The sequence below is a fragment of the Oncorhynchus tshawytscha genome, linkage group LG10 (assembly GCF_018296145.1).
Source record: "Oncorhynchus tshawytscha isolate Ot180627B linkage group LG10, Otsh_v2.0, whole genome shotgun sequence".
Classification (NCBI taxonomy): Eukaryota; Metazoa; Chordata; class Actinopteri; order Salmoniformes; family Salmonidae; genus Oncorhynchus; species Oncorhynchus tshawytscha.
Genome location: NC_056438.1, coordinates 54,028,013 through 54,044,943, shown reverse-complemented (window position 1 = coordinate 54,044,943; position 16,931 = coordinate 54,028,013). Strand labels below are relative to the sequence as shown.

Here is a 16,931-nt window from a genome sequence, read left to right as displayed (position 1 = left end):
AGACAGATATATCTTCATAACATATAATAAAAATGTATATAAATAAAATGAACAAATGCACAGAAAGAGACAGATGAACAGAGTGATGTTTTACCAAAGCAGCATGCAGCCAGAACATGAAGGATCAGCCAATTTCTCATGAATAGTCAGTCAGTTTGAAGTGGAAAAGGTAAGGAGCAGAACAATGCTGATCTATCTATCACAGAGCTTTGACACCCTCTGTCCTACTGTTGATGCTTACTGTTGTTCTGTATTACATGCAGTAGTAGACCATGGGGTGTTTGTGCTTTGTTAGGTTGCCCCCTTCAGGTTGACTTTCATACTACACCACCAAGCTGTGTGAATTGTGAATTGGGCCAACGATAAATAATAATATTTTTGCACATTGTCATATTCCAAAGTGATTATCTAACCAATATTTTTTTAAATGCTTACAGTAAGTGAAATTGAAGACTACTGATTGAAGAGTGAAGAATACATATTTCTCACAGTTCATTGAAAATGAAAACAGAGGAAAAACTAGACCACCTGATCATTGCACACAGCACAGTTGTGACCACAGTTCTCTGATCTCAACTTCTGCCATCATGACATCAAATGTGGTTGTTGTTTAACTATGATTTCCACTTCATCAAAGCATTTTGGTCTGCAGGTTTCTGTATGGTGTACTATGCACTTTGTATCACTGTGTATGTTCCCTGAGAGCACAGTAGTAGAGAGCTGTGTCTGCCAGGGTTAGGCTTGTTATGACCAGTTCAGATGATGTCCGGGATGTTGTGGATTTATATCTCTTATCAGGGATGTGTTCAACATAACTCAATGATCTGGCACCTTTATACAGTAGAAACTGAGGAGCATGGTTACAATAATGCCGGTACCAGTAAAGGGAAACATAATTACTGCGTGTTTCATATGTACATCTCAGAGATACTGATGATCTCTCAGTGGGGGTGTACTCCTCCTTGTCAGGAGTCACACTATCTCCACATACCATTCCTGCAGGGAACAATATAAAATAAAGCTGATTGATAACACATGCTTATTTTTAAGACTTTTTAGAAATCAACTAAGTTATTCACATTTAAATGACTTTACTTCAACAAAGATGTTTTACCACCAATACCTTAATGTAATAATCTGATTATAAGGATGCAAGGATTTCAAATGTTGAGGTGTTGTTTACCTGTAGACATAATCAGAATGATCAACACACTGATTGATTTCTCCATCTTCAGACTGATGTTTGCATTCATTCACTCTCCTCTGAAATGTCCTTCTGTGTGTCACTGTGTGAGCTGTACAGCCCTGCTAATGTCACACCCACCACAGATGTAAGTCTTGCATTGTTTCTACACTGGTGCCAAGGATACACTCGTTTTTGTAGGGGGGCTGTACATCCTGTTGTCACAGTGAGCCTCAGAGCAGAGTTGTACACAGCAGAGTCAAACAACTGCGACCTCTGGATTGTAAAGGGGACAGAGATAGAAGTGAAATATAGCCTGGAATCAAACCTCTTCTTAAGCTCATCAATATTGCTCCCTTCTGCATAACTATCTCTTCTCAGGACATACTGAATGGATCATTCAGCTACTTGATTTGGAATTTTAGAACACCTTTAGGTATAAAACATACCCCCTTGAACTTTGTGACCTTTTGCCACATTTCAGGCTTCAAACTAAAAGATATAAAACTGTATTTTTTTGTGAAGAATCAACAACAAGTGGGACACAATCATGAAGTGGAACGACATTTATTGGATATTTCAAACTTTTTTAACAAATCAAAAACTGAAAAATTGGGCGTGCAAAATTATTCAGCCCCTTTACTTTCAGTGCAGCAAACTCTCTCCAGAAGTTCAGTGAGGATCTCTGAATGATCCAATGTTGACCAAAATGACTAATGATGATAAATACAATCCACCTGTGTGTAATCAAGTCTCCGTATAAATGCACCTGCACTGTGATAGTCACAGAGGTCCGTTAAAAGCGCAGAGAGCATCATGAAGAACAAGGAACACACCAGGCAGGTCCGAGAGATACTGTTGTGAAGCCGGATTTGGATACAAAAAGATTTCCCAAGCTTTAAACATCCCAAGGAGCACTGTGCAAGCGATAATATTGAAATGGAAGGAGTATCAGACCACTGCAAATCTACCAAGACCTGGGCGTCCCTCTAATCTTTCAGCTCATACAAGGAGAAGACTGATCAGAGATGCAGCCAAGAGGCCCATGATCACTCTGGATGAACTGCAGAGATCTACAGCTGAGGTGGGAGACTCTGTCCATAGGACAACAATCAGTCGTATATTGCACAAATCTGGCCTTTATGGAAGAGTGGCAAGAAGAAAGCCATTTCTTAAAGATATCCATTAAAAGTGTCGTTTAAAGTTTGCCACAAGCCACCTGGGAGACACACCAAACATGTGGAAGAAGGTGCTCTGGTCAGATGAAACCAAAATTGAACTTTTTGGCAACAATGCAAAACGTTATGTTTGGCGTAAAAGCAACACAGCTCATCACCCTGAACACCCTATCCCCACTGTCAAACATGGTGGTGGCAGCATCATGGTTTGGGCCTGCTTTTCTTCAGCAGGGACAGGGAAGATGGTTAAAATTGATGGGAAGATGGATGGAGCCAAATACAGGACCACTCTGGAAGAAAACCTGATGGAGTCTGCAAAAGACCTGAGACTGGGACGGAGATTTGTCTTACAACAAGACAATGATCCAAAACATAAAGCAAAATCTACAATGGAATGGTTCAAAAATAAACATATCCAGGTGTTAGAATGGCCAAGTCAAAGTCCAGACCTGAATCCAATCGAGAATCTGTGGAAATAACTGAAAACTGCTGTTCACAAATGCTCTCCATCCAACCTCACTGAGCTCGAGCTGTTTTGCAAGGAGGAATGGGAAAAAATGTCAGTCTCTCGATGTGCAAAACTGATAGAGACATACCCCAAGCGACTTACAGCTGTAATCGCAGCAAAAGGTGGCGCTACAAAGTATTAACTTAAGGGGGCTGAATAATTTTGCACGCCCAATTTTTCAGTTTTTGATTTGTTAAAAAAGTTTGAAATATCCAATAAATGTCGTTCCACTTCATGATTGTGTCCCACTTGTTGTTGATTCTTCACAAAAAAATACAGTTTTATATCTTTATGTTTGAAGCCTGAAATGTGGCAAAAGGTCGCAAAGTTCAAGGGGGCCGAATACTTTCGCAAGGCACTGTATATATACAGTGGGGAGAACAAGTATTTGATACACTGCCGATTTTGCAGGTTTTCCTCCTTACAAAGCATGTGGAGGTCTGTAATTTTTTATCATAGGTACACTTCCAACTGTGAGAGACGGAATCTAAAATAAAAATCCAGAAAATCACATTGTATGATTTTTAAGTAATTAATAGATAGATATAGATAGATAGATATAGGACAGACACTTAATTTAGGAACGTGTTATTAAATCAGTTTCTATGAGATTTTGGTAGTATAGGGCAAATTCTATCAAGGTTTCACCTTGTTGGGCAGAATGTTGAACACTGGATGGAACTATTGTATCGTTATTATACATAGAAAAAAACTTGTCACTGGACTTCATGACTGTGGAGGGCAGTCTATAGGAGGATAACAGACACAGAAGATCTGTCACATAAGTTAACATACAGTATGTATGTTACGTAAGTATGTCATACAGGATGTCTGTTTCCTCCAATGGTTTTTGTACAGTGTCACAGTTTCCTGTCACTGTGGTCTTCATGGCATAGTAGTAAAAAGCAGCGTCTGTCAGATCAGCAGAAGAGATCCACACGTTTGTCCACTTTGTCCACTTTGTGTCAGACGAGACCACTTTGGTGTGATGTACAAGAGGACATCTGGTTGGGATCTGGGATATTGGCGGTACCACTGTAGATTGTAGACAATGCCATCATATTTGCAGTAGAGATGGACATTCCTTCCCTCCTGAACAAGCTCTTCTGGAGTCAAAGGGTTTATTGAATCCCCAAAACTGTTTCCTACAAAAATATTTGGTCAAATAACATCTGTAACTGTACAACTGTGCAGTTGTAACTGGCATTTAAAATGAATGTGGAATTACCATGTTTTTGTGCTGTTCATTCACTGTAAGATTAAATTAAAATATTTAAATCCATATAATAACTCACCTAAAAAAGTTGAAAAGAGAAGAAATGAGAAGAAAAAAATCTTGCTAGACCTTTGAGAAACTGATAGACAGCACTGAGAGACCTGACTAACTAGCTGCTTCCTCAGCAATAACATCCCCTTAAGCTACATGTGGATCTTTGATTATTCAGCCCCTCCTCTTGACACCAAGGTGAAATGTTTTCTGTTATGGCTTTATTTTTTCAGAAAATGTTGTCAGGTTTTTGCATTGTGTTTGTTTATTGGTTTCCTGTCACTGTGGGCTGCAAGGAACAGTTGTACAGAGCAGAGTCTGTCACTTCAGCAGAGGTGATCTGTCACGCCTTGGTCTTAGTATTTTGTGTTTTCTTTATTTATTTGGTCAGGCCAGGGTGTGACATGGGTTTATGTTGTGGTGTGTTTTTGTATTGGGGTTTTAGTAGGTATTGGGATTGTGGCTGAGTAGGGTTGTCTAGGAAAGTCTATGGCTGCCTGAGGCGGTTCTCAATCAGAGTCAGGTGATTTTCGTTGTCTCTGATTGAGAACCATATTTAGGTAGCCCGGGTTTCACTGTGTGTTTGTGGGTGATTGTTCATGTCTCTGTGTGGTTTTGCACAAGATAGACTGTTTAGGTTTTCACGTTACGTTTGTTGTTTTGTTTTTGTTCGTTTTTCTTCTTCATTAAATATGTATCTAACTTATCACGCTGCGTTTTGGTCCGATCCTCTTTCAACGGAAGAAAGCCGTAACAGAATCACCCACCACACCAGGACCAAGCAGCGTGGTGACAGGCAGCGACAGCAGAAGCAGCGAAAGGAGGAATGGACATGGGAAGACGTTTTGGATGGCAAGGGTTGTTACACTTGGGAGTAGATACTGGCTGGAAGAGATCACCTCCCATGGGAACAGGTGGAGGCACTTAGGAGAGCAGAGGCAGCCGGAGAGAGGAGCCGACGATACGAGGGAACACGGTTGGCAAGGAAGCCCGAGAGTCAGCCCCAAAAATGTATTGGGGGGGGGGGGCTCAGGGTGAGTGCGGCAGAGTCAGGGTTCAAACCTGAGCCAACTCCTCCTGTTTATCATGAGGAGCAGTGATCACAGGACTTCTGGACGTGGGAGGAGATATTGGACGGAAAAGGACCCTGGACACAGCCTGGAGAATATCGCCGCCCCAAAGAAGAACTGGAGGCGGCGAAAGTGGAAAGGCGCTGGTATGAAGAGGCAGCACGGCGACGCGGATGGACGCCCGAGAGTCCGCCCCAAAAATGTATTGGGGGGGGGGGCTCAGGGAGAGTGTGGCAGAGTCAGGGTTCAGACCTGGGCCAACTTCCCCTGTTTATCGTGAGGAGCCAAGGAGGAGACCAGAACCAGAGCCGGTGTTGGAGGTGAGTGAACCAGAGACTGTGAAGGAGTTAATGGGGAAAGTGGAGGAGAGAGTTATGAGGGAGTTGCTAGTTTGGTGCTTTAGGTATGATATTCATCCGACGGAGCGTGTCTGGGATTTGATGGCACCTGGGTCAGCCCTCCATACTCGTCCTGAGGTGCGTGTTAGTCGGCTGGTGAAGAGTGTGCCAGCCTCACGCACTAGGCCTCCTGTGTACCTACCTAGCCTTGCACGTCCTGTGCCAGTCCTGCTCTCAGGCTCTCCAGTACGCCTTCACGGTCCGGTCCATCCTGTGCCACCTTCACACACCAGTTCTCCGGTGGCAGCTCCCCGCACCAGGCTTCCTGTGCATGTCCTCGGTTCAGTACCACCAGTGCCAGCACCACGCACCAGGCCTTCAGTGCACCTCGCCTGTTCAGCGCTGTCAGAGCCTTTCTCCTCTCCAGCGCTGTCGGAGTCTCCCGCCTGTTTAGCGCTGTCAGAGCCTTCCTCCTCTCCAGCGCTGTCGGAGTCTCCCGCCTGTCTAGCGCTATCAGAGCCTTCCTCCTCTCCAGCGCTGCCGGAGTCTCCCGCCTGTTCAGCGCAGCCAGAGTCTTCCTCCTCTCCAGCGCTGCCAGAGTCTCCTGCCTGTTCAGCGCAGCCAGAGCTGATAATCTGCATGGAGCAGCCAGAGCTGCCAGTCTGCATGGAGCAGCCAGAGCTGCCAGTCTGCATGGAGCAGCCAGAGCTGCCAGTCTGCATGGAGCAGCCAGAGCTGCCAGTCTGCATGGAGCAGCCAGTCTGTATGGAGCAGCCAGAGCTGCCAGTCTGCATGGAGCAGCCAGAGCTGCCAGTCTGCATGGAGCAGCCAGAGCAGCCAGAGCCACCAGTCAGCCAGGATCCGCCAGTCAGCCATGATCTTCCAGATCCGCCAGTCAGCCAGGATCTTCCAGATCCGCCAGTCAGCCAGGATCTGCCAGAACACACAGCTAGCCAGGATCTGCCAGAGCCTACTACCTGCCTGAGCTTTCTCTCAGTACTGGGCTTCCTCTCAGTACTGGGCTTCCCCTCAGTCCCGAGCTTCCCCTCAGTCCCGAGCTGCCCCTCAGTCCAGTGGGGTCCTTGGTGAGGGTTATTAGGCCAAGGTCGGTGGCGAGGGTCACCAATCAAAGGACGCGTTACAGGGGGACTAAGACTTGGTTGAAGTGGGGTCCACGTCCCGAGCCGGAGCCGCCACCGTGGACAGACGCCCACCCGGACCCTCCCCTATGGGTTTAGGTGTGCGGCCGGGAGTCCGCACCTTGGGGGGGGTTCTGTCACGCCTTGGTCTTAGTATTTTGTGTTTTCTTTATTTATTTGGTCAGGCCAGGGTGTGACATGGGTTTATGTTGTGGTGCGTTTTTGTATTGGGGTTTTAGTAGGTCCACCTGGCCATGCTGCTGTTCCAGGTTCAACTGACCTGAGCCCTAGGACCATGCCCCAGGACTACCTGACATGATGACTCCTTGCTGTCCCCAGTCCACCTGGCCATGCTGCTGCTCCAGTTTCAACTTCCACCTGACTGTGCTGCTGCTCCAGTTTCAACTGTTCTGCCTTATTATTATTCGACCATGCTGGTCATTTATGAACATTTGAACATCTTGGCCATGTTCTGTTATAATCTCTACCCGGCACAGCCAGAAGAGGACTGGCCACCCCACATAGCCTGGTTCCTCTCTAGGTTTCTTCCTAGGTTTTGGCCTTTCTAGGGAGTTTTTCCTAGCCACCGTGCTTCTACACCTGCATTGCTTGCTGTTTGGGGTTTTAGGCTGGGTTTCTGTACAGCACTTTGAGATATCAGCTGATGTACGAAGGGCTATATAAATAAATTTGATTTGATTTGATTGGGATTGTGGCTGAGTAGGGTTGTCTAGGAAAGTCTATGGCTGCCTGAGGCGGTTCTCAATCAGAGTCAGGTGATTTTCGTTGTCTCTGATTGAGAACCATATTTAGGTATCCCGGGTTTCACTGTGTGTTTGTGGGTGATTGTTCAGGTCTCTGTGTGGTTTTGCACAAGATAGACTGTTTAGGTTTTCACGTTACGTTTGTTGTTTTGTTTTATTTCATTTTTTCTTCTTCATTAAATATGTATCTAACTTACCACGCTGCATTTTGGTCCGACCCTCTTTCAACGGAAGAAAGCCGTAACATGATCTCCAGAGCCACATGGGTCTCATCTTCATTCAGTTTAAAAACCTCTTGATGCTACCCATCCCGGATCCGGGATCGTGACTACGGCTCAAGCTCATTAGCATAACGCAAAATGCGAAAAAATATTCTTAGACATATTTAACCTCCACACCTACACAAGTCCAATAGCTCAAATGAAAGATAAACACCTTGTTCATCTACCCAGCAAGTCAGATTTCTAAAATGTTTTACGGCGAAAACATAGCACACATTTATATTAGACCACCACCGAAACAAAAGGCAAGCGGCGGCCATTTTGTCCCAGAAAATATAAAATTTAAAAGTAGGATTAAAAAATAAATAATTCACTAACCTTTTGAAAATCTTCATCAGATGACAGTAATATTACATGTTACACAGTACATTTTTTTTTTTTCAATAATATGCCATTAATATCCATAAATCTCTGTTTACAATGACGACATTTCAAAAATGCTACTCAAAATGTCCGGAGAAATTATGATAGCTCCGACAGATAACGTCAGATAACAAGCAATAAACATGACTAAATATACATGTTCTACATATAGTTACAAAGATACACTTCTTCTTAATACAACCGCTGTGTTACATTTATTTTTAACGTTACAGAATTCGTTCACTAGTCTATGCTATGAGTCGGCGCTCAGATATTAGCAGTGTCTCCTCTACGTTTGGAGTCCACAGAAACCCAAAATAACCACATAAATATTCCCTTACCTTTGATGTTCTTCGATCAGAAGACGTAGAAGGAGTCATACTTACCCAATACATCGTTTGGTTTCAAGTTGTGCGTCTTTGTATTAGCATATGCTAACAGCTTCAGCTGAAATGCACCCAAAATAACTTCTGCTCCTTCTGGTCCCGCACTCTTGCGCATCAAACTTCAAAATTACATATTATATGTCGACTAAACTGGTCAAACTAAGTGCAGAATCGAGCAAAATGATGTTTTTATCATGTAAAACAATGATAATCGCAAACAAACGAACCGGCTTCAACTGGTGTCTATTGGAAAAGAACGTTCTCCAAATCGGCCGCGCGCAATAGAGTGCATGTATGTGAGAGTGAACCGGGCATTTTCGCCCGCCAAAGGATGAGGGAGCACGAAATTCAAACAATGAACGTGCCAATTGAAAGCAGACATCGCGCTGAACAAATACATACTGTTCCCAGATCGGTAGCTGCCTGGGAAGGGTGGGGGCGATGACGTCAAAGTTGACCCAACTTTTCTCTTGACAAGAGAGAGTTTGGGAGAAAGGCTGCCCTGAGAGTTCTGCTTTACATACAGACATAATTTAAACGGTTTTAGAAACTTTAGAGTGTTTTCTATTCAATAATTATTATTATATGCATATATTAGCAATTTTGGAAAAAAATATTTTCAGTTTACTATGGGCACGCACTTCCTCCAACGGGGGCAGTATTGAGCCATAAGCTCAAGAGGTTAACAGACAGTCGAGGGTGGGTCGATTCATTATGTGTCTTTAACCCTCCTTCAGTGATGAGGAGCAGGAATTCTGGTTTTGATCTGGGGTATTGTTGGTACCACAGTAAAGTATCAGTACTGTAGGAGCCAGTGTAGTTGCAGGATAAAGTAATACCTTCACCCTCAAAAACACGCTCTTCAGTTGTGGCTGATATTATTTCCTCCTCATAACTGCTACCTGAAATAAATAATGTTAAACATGTTTCGAATGAATCATATTGCAGTTCATGTACTGTAAATGCTATAAAGACATATGTCTGCAATACAAAACTGCAATGCAAAACCTATGCACTTACCAAAGAACATTGAAAAAAGCAGAATTACGTAAATCATCTTCAGGGGGTCTGAATGGCTGGCTTCATGCCCTGTCAAGTAAGAGTGTATCACTATCCTCTCTTCAACTGTAGACTACATATTGTAGACTACATACTGTAATGTCAAAGCACTCATTGACTATGTAGCTCTACCTCTCTACACTAAAGAGAGTTGGGTATTTGAGTTCAATTGTCTTTCTGGGTTGGATTGCTGCTAAATGTCATCTTCATGATTTTGCTCTAGTTCTGAATGGAGACATTTCAGCTCATGACTGCCCTCTATTGGTATTGTCTTCAAATGTATGCTGTTCACCAAAATAAGAACAATAAGACAATTACTGCTCTTCATCCTCTGAACAGTGGTTCCCAAACTGTGAGGCGAGGGGTCAGCCAGTCCGGCTTTAAACTCATTCTTGAAAGTTGTAATAGTAGAATGCACAAGGTGCAATTTTGAAATTGGGTAGTGCGTCATCAGTTCTTCTTGTCATGTTATTCATTGCATACCTTAGAGAGCTATTTATAACTTGTCAGCAATGTACAGATCAACTAGCCCATGTCAGCTAAAGTTTTTTAATTATGTTTTTTAGCCCATAATTATTGTAAAAAAAAATTATCACTCAAATATCACATGAATTAACATGGCGTGATGTTCCACAATGATGGAATGGGGTCACCGAGTGAAAAAGGTTGGGAACCTTTGCTAAAAGGAAACGAAACAACACCACAAATCCTTTTCACTCTGTATTTATTCAGACTGGTACCTTGGATCATGTTATATCAGAACAGGAAGATGCAGACAATATTATTTAGTAGTTCCTGAATAATATTTATATTAAATGTGTTTTATTGTGGAGATGCAAGAAAAATATATGTATTATATATATAATGTGTAATGTACTCTAAATAATAACTGATTGATCAGAATACAATGCACTGTTCACCACCAAGTATCTTGACAGGTTTTTGTACAGTGAGTCTGGGTTTCCTGTCACTGTGGGCTGCAAGGCGCAGTGGTACAGAGCAGAGTCTTCCAATTCAACAGAGGAGATCATCAAGTCAACACGGGTCTTCTCTTCATTCAGTCTACCAGTGTGTCGTGGAGTCGTAATGGATGTATTCTGTACATACTTGTTGGTTTGTAGGATCCAAAGAAGACATTCTGGTCTGGATCCGGGGTATTGACGGTACCATTGTAGATTGATAATGTTGCCCTTGTAGTTGCAGGAGAGAGTGATGTCTGTTCCTTGGAGAGCATTGACTTCAGGCTTCACTGGAGTTATTGTTTCCTGCTCCATACTATCACCTGCAACAACATAAGTATTGTCATTGTGTTAATGTTTATTTCTAAAGATAAAAAATACATGTATTAGGTGCCCATAAAGTATGACAAGAGAAAGAATTGAAACTTCCCAGTAAAATACCACTTTGTTTTTAATGCAATCATTCACTGAAAAAAAGCAATGTCGCTGTATTCAAAATATGATTTGGTTTAACCTGAGTATTCAGCACTCACCTACAAACGCTGAGAGGAGCAACAGTAATATGAGTGACATCCTGACACAGACTAGATAAACCAACTGAGAGATAAGACAGAGAGAGAGCTGAGTAGATCCTCTACAGAGACATCCTCATGGTTGCAGGTATATCCAGCCTATACCAGTGTTTAACTATGAGGCCCCTCCTCTGATATTTGGATATGTAACTCTTCTTCTGTGGTTTGTGTTTAAGGGTTTTCAGTTCCTTTTGGTCTAGTTTTTGCTGTAGTCTTGGTTTGTGTTTTCAATAGATCCACCATGCTATACTATATATACCATCTGCATATTTGTGTCAGACTGTCAGCTTTTTGTATGAGGAAGTGTTTCCTGTCACTGTGTGCTCCATGGCACAGGTTTACAGAACATAATCTGTCACTTCAGTAGAGGAGATCTCCAGATCCACGCGGTCTGTATGAACCTGAGCTGGAAGGCGAGATTCAGGAACTCTGGTTTAGACCTGGGATACTAATGATACCAATGTAGATTGTTTACAGAGCCAGTGTAGCTGCAGGATGATGTGATGGTATCAACATCCACACCACCCACCATAGGCCTAGTGGAATTGTCATCTTCAGAATTGCTACCTAGTAGTACAGAGCAGAGACTGTCACTTCAGCAGAGGAGATGTCCAGATCCATTTCATGTATGAGGGTCCATTTTGTACTGTCAGTGTTGGTTATGACCCCAGAGTAGTCCAGGATGAGGAACTGTGGAGAGGATCCAGGTTGCTGGAGGTACCATAACAGACTGTTGGTTAATGAGCTGTTGTATCTATAGGAGAGTTTAATGCTACTACCCTCCATAACATCCACTACATCTCTGTCTGGAGTAATTATGTCTTCAACACTTGTACCTGTAAAAAATAACAACATGTATTACTGAGTCAATATAGACAGTGTACAGTATATCCACACTTGGTGTTTCAAAGTATATTAAATCAAATCAAATCAAATGTATTTATATAGCCCTTCGTACATCAGCTGATATCTCAAAGTGCTGTACAGAAACCCAGCCTAAAACCCCAAACAGCAAGCAATGCAGGTGTAGAAGCACGGAGGCTAGGAAAAACTCCCTAGAAAGGCCAAAACCTAGGAAGAAACCTAGAGAGGAACCAGGCTATGTGGGGTGGCCAGTCCTCTTCTGGCTGTGCCGGGTGGAGATTATAACAGAACATGGCCAAGATGTTCAAATGTTCATAAATGATCAGCATGTTCGAATAATAAGAAGGCAGAACAGTTGAAACTGGAGCAGAAGCACGGCCAGGTGGACTGGGGACAGCAAGGAGTCATCATGTCAGGTAATCCTGGGGCATGGTCCTAGGGCTCAGGTCCTCCGAGAGAGAGAAGGAGAGAATTAGAGAACGCACACTTAGATTCACACAGGACACCGAATAGGACAGGAGAAGTACTCCAGATATAACAAACTGACCCTAGCCCCCTGACACATAAACTACTGCAGCATAAATACTGGAGGCTGAGACAGGAGGGGTCAGGAGACACTGTGGACCCATCCGAGGACACCCCCGGACAGGGCCAAACAGGAAGGATATAACCCCACCCACTTTGCCAAAGCACAGCCCCCACACCACTAGAGGGATATCTTCAACCACCAACTTACCATCCTGAGACAGGGCCGAGTATAGCCCACAAAGATCTCCGCCATGGCACAACCCAAGGGGGGGCGCCAACCCAGACAGGATGACCACATCAGTGAATCAACCCACTCAGGTGACGCACCCCTTCCAGGGACGGCATGAGAGAGCCCCAATAAGCCAGTGACTCAGCCCCTGTAATAGGCATGAGAGAGCCCCAGTAAGCCAGTGACTCAGCCCCTGTAATAGGGTTAGAGGCAGAGAATCCCAGTGGAAAGAGGGGAACCGGCCAGGCAGAGACAGCAAGGGCGGTTCGTTGCTCCAGAGCCTTTCCGTTCACCTTCCCACTCCTGGGCCAGACTACACTCAATCATATGACCCACTGAAGAGATGAGTCTTCAGTAAAGACTTAAAGGTTGAGACCGAGTTTGCGTCTCTGACATGGGTAGGCAGACCGTTCCATAAAAATGGAGCTCTATAGGAGAAAGCCCTGCCTCCAGCTGTTTGCTTAGAAATTCTAGGGACAATTAGGAGGCCTGCGTCTTGTGACCGTAGCGTACGTGTAGGTATGTACGGCAGGACCAAATCAGAGAGATAGGTAGGAGCAAGCCCATGTAATGCTTTGGAGGTTAGCAGTAAAACCTTGAAATCAGCCCTTGCTTTGACAGGAAGCCAGTGTAGAGAGGCTAGCACTGGAGTAACATGATGACATTTTTTGGTTCTAGTCAGGATTCTAGCAGCCGTATTTAGCACCAACTGAAGTTTATTTAGTGCTTTATCCGGGTAGTCGGAAAGTAGAGCATTGCAGTAGTCTAACCTAGAAGTGACAAAAGCATGGATTAATTTTTCTGCATCATTTTTGGACAGAAAGTTTCTGATTTTTGCAATGTTACGTAGATGGAAAAAAGCTGTCCTTGAAATGGTCTTGATATGTTCTTCAAAAGAGAGATCAGGGTCCAGAGTAATGACGAGGTCCTTCACAGTTTTACTTGAGACGACTGTACAACCATTAAGATTAATTGTCAGATTCAACAGAAGATCTCTTTGTTTCTTGGGACCTAGAACAAGCATCTCTGTTTTGTCCGAGTTTAAAAGTAGAAAGTTTGCAGCAATCCACTTCCTTATGTCTGAAACACATGCTTCTAGCAAGGGCAATTTTGTGGCTTCACCATGTTTCATTGAAATGTACAGCTGTGTGTCATCCGCATAGCAGTGAAAGTTAACATTATGTTTTCGAATAACATCCCCAAGAGGTAAAATATATAGTGAAAACAATAGTGGTCGGAACCTTGAGGAACACCGAAATTTACAGTTGATTTGTCAAAGGACAAACCATTCACAGAGACAAATTGATATCTTTCCGACAGATAAGATCTAAACCAGACCAGAACTTGTCCGTGTAGACCAATTTGGGTTTCCAATCTCTCCAAAAGAATGTGGTGATCGATGGTATCAAAAGCAGCACTAAGGTCTAGGAGCATGAGGACAGATGCAGAGCCTCGGTCCGATGCCATTAAAATGTAATTTACCACCTTCACAAGTGCCGTCTCAGTGCTATGATGGGGTCTAAAACCAGACTGAAGCATTTCGTATACATTGTTTGTCTTCAGGAAGGCAGTAAGTTGCTGCGCAACAGCCTTTTCTAAAATTTTTGAGAGGAATGGAAGATTCGATATAGGCCGATAGTTTTTTATATTTTCTGGATCAAGGTTTGGCTTTTTCAAGAGAGGCTTTATTACTGCCACTTTTAGTGAGTTTGGTACACATCTGGTGGATAGAGAGCCGTTTATTATGTTCAACATAGGAGGGCCAAGCACAGGAAGCAGCTCTTTCAGTAGTTTAGTTGGAATAGGGTCCAGTATGCAGCTTGAAGGTTTAGAGGCCATGATTATTTTCATCATTGTGTCAAGAGATATATTACTAAAACACTTGAGCGTCTCTCTTGATCCTAGGTCCTGGGAGAGTTGTGCAGACTCAGGACAACTGAGCTTTGAAGGAATACGCAGATTTAAAGAGGAGTCCGTAATTTGCTTTCTAATAATCATAATCTTTTCCTCAAAGAAGTTCATGAATTTATCACTGCTAAAGTGAAAGTCATCCTCTCTTGGGGAATGCTGCTTTTTAGTTAGCTTTGCGACAGTATCAAAAAGGAATTTCGGATTGTTCTTATTTTCCTCAATTAAGTTTGAAAAATAGGATGATCGAGCAGCAGTAAGGGCTCTTCGGTACTGCACAGTACTGTCTTTCCAAGCTAGTCGGAAGACTTCCAGTTTGGTGTGGCGCCATTTCCGTTCCAATTTTCTGGAAGCTTGCTTCAGAGCTCGGGTATTTTCTGTGTACCAGGGAGCTAGTTTCTTATGAGAAATGTTTTTAGTTTTTAGGGGTGCAACTGCATCTAGGGTATTGCGCAAGGTTAAATTGAGTTCCTCAGTTAGGTGGTTAACTGATTTTTGTCCTCTGGCGTCCTTGGGTAGACAGAGGGAATCTGGAAGGACATCAAGGAATCTTTGTGTAGTCTGTGAATTTATAGCACGACTTTTGATGTTCCTTGGTTGGGGTCTGAGCAGATTATTTGTTGCAATTGCAAACAAATTATTACCACTTGATATTGATAATACCATATTGTACTGCATACTGAACAGTGAACGTTCTGTTAGTACACATTCAGTTAATGGAGAGTGAATTCCTACCTACAAGTGCACTAAAACAAGACTGAATAGAGCAGCATCATAGCCACTGTGTGTTAGACAGAGACTTCTGTAGAATTATCTTGTCTTGGAACATTCCCTCTCTGGGTGAACATTACATGTCATGTGTAAAACTAAGCTCCTCCTCTTTACACAATAGAATGGATGCGTGTTGACTCCACTTGATGGCATTATTGTCAAATAAAACCTACGGAGTAGAAATACTCTCTCATGCGATGTTAGGTTTTTGTACAGTGTTTCTGGGTTTCCTGTCACTGTGGGCATCAGAGCACAGTAGTACTTAGCAGAGTCTGTCACTTCAGCAGAGGAGATCTTCAGATCCGTACGTTTGGCATTTTTGTCATGATTTAGAGTGAACCCTGGTGTAATATCTGCGTACTCCATAACCAGTAACTGTGGTGCTGATTTGGGATGTTGTCGATACCATAGAAGAGTGACACCAGAAGAGGTGTAATTACAAAAGAGAGTTACTCTGTCCCTTTCTGAAGCCACTTCTACATCAGTGTAGGGTGTTAATTCCTGTTCAGAACTGACACCTGTAAAAACATTATATGATATATTATATATATATTACTTTAAAACATGGAATATTGAATTAATTCCAAATAAAAGTTTTTAAAAAAACATGTATCCTCATGTTGTGCATTATCTTTATGATCTTTGATTTGAAAAAAGAATACCTCTCAACATAATCACACTCAGTTTGAATGAAAATGTCATTACTTACCTATCAAGTCAAATAATAGTAATAGTGAACAGAACAACATTGTAGATGTCAGGATGTGTAGAATAAGCACCAACTGTTGATGAAAAGCACAGCATCAACTGGCTATGTTCTTCATTGTAGTTTCATGTATTGCCTTGAGGATTCATAATCTAATCCTGAGTTTTATACTCTAGCTCCTCCTACTGACAATGTAGAATCAAAGATGTTTCATATAATTTGATTTATTCACTAGAGAATCCATTTGATGGCACTGTGGACTAACAGAAGACTGCAGATGCTTGTAAATCCATGAAATTCAGCTCACTGTTGTGTCAATAACTTATGCGTCACTGTGGACGTCACAGAACAGCAGTACAGTGCAGAGTGTTGAATGTTTTTTGTACAGTGTTTCACACTGTCCGGGCAATATCGTCTCTACAGCACAGTCGTACAGAGCATAATATCTCACTTCTACAGAGGAGATCTCCATCTCAACAGGGGTTCTCTCTTCATTCAGTTTAACAGGCAGTGGTGGGTATGGAGGAGTAACGTTCACCACAGACGGGTTTGAGGACACTCCAGTGAGGAGGAGGAAGATGGGAGATGATCCAGGGTACTGGTGATACCACTGGAGAGTACTAGCAGAGGAGTAGTTACAGGACAGATTTATGACATCACCCTCCAACCCAAACGCCTTATCTGATGTTGGAGTAATGTCATTAACATGACTTCCACCTGGAAAACATTTATGAAAACAGGAATTGGTACCAGGAAATTATTATAAAATTCAAATCATTATTCAGTCAAGTGCATTAAAAATGGACAGAAGATCCTTCACAGGAATATGACTCCAGTCATCAGTAACTATTGTTAGAT

At 42.9% G+C, this 16,931-nt stretch overlaps 2 gene segments (V, D, J or C); both read right to left on the bottom strand.

Moving 5' to 3' along the window:
- Positions 1-682: 682 nt before the first annotated feature.
- LOC121847647 lies at positions 683-9,534 on the bottom strand. The segment is given in 5 exon segments: positions 683-996; positions 3,590-3,615; positions 3,810-3,975; positions 9,317-9,379; positions 9,498-9,534. Coding segments are annotated over 5 exon segments (606 nt in total).
- Positions 9,535-10,356: 822 nt separating this feature from the next.
- On the bottom strand, positions 10,357-11,751 carry LOC121847470. The segment is given in 2 exon segments: positions 10,357-10,818; positions 11,029-11,751. Coding segments are annotated over 2 exon segments (444 nt in total).
- Between the last annotated feature and the right edge of the window lie 5,180 nt (positions 11,752-16,931).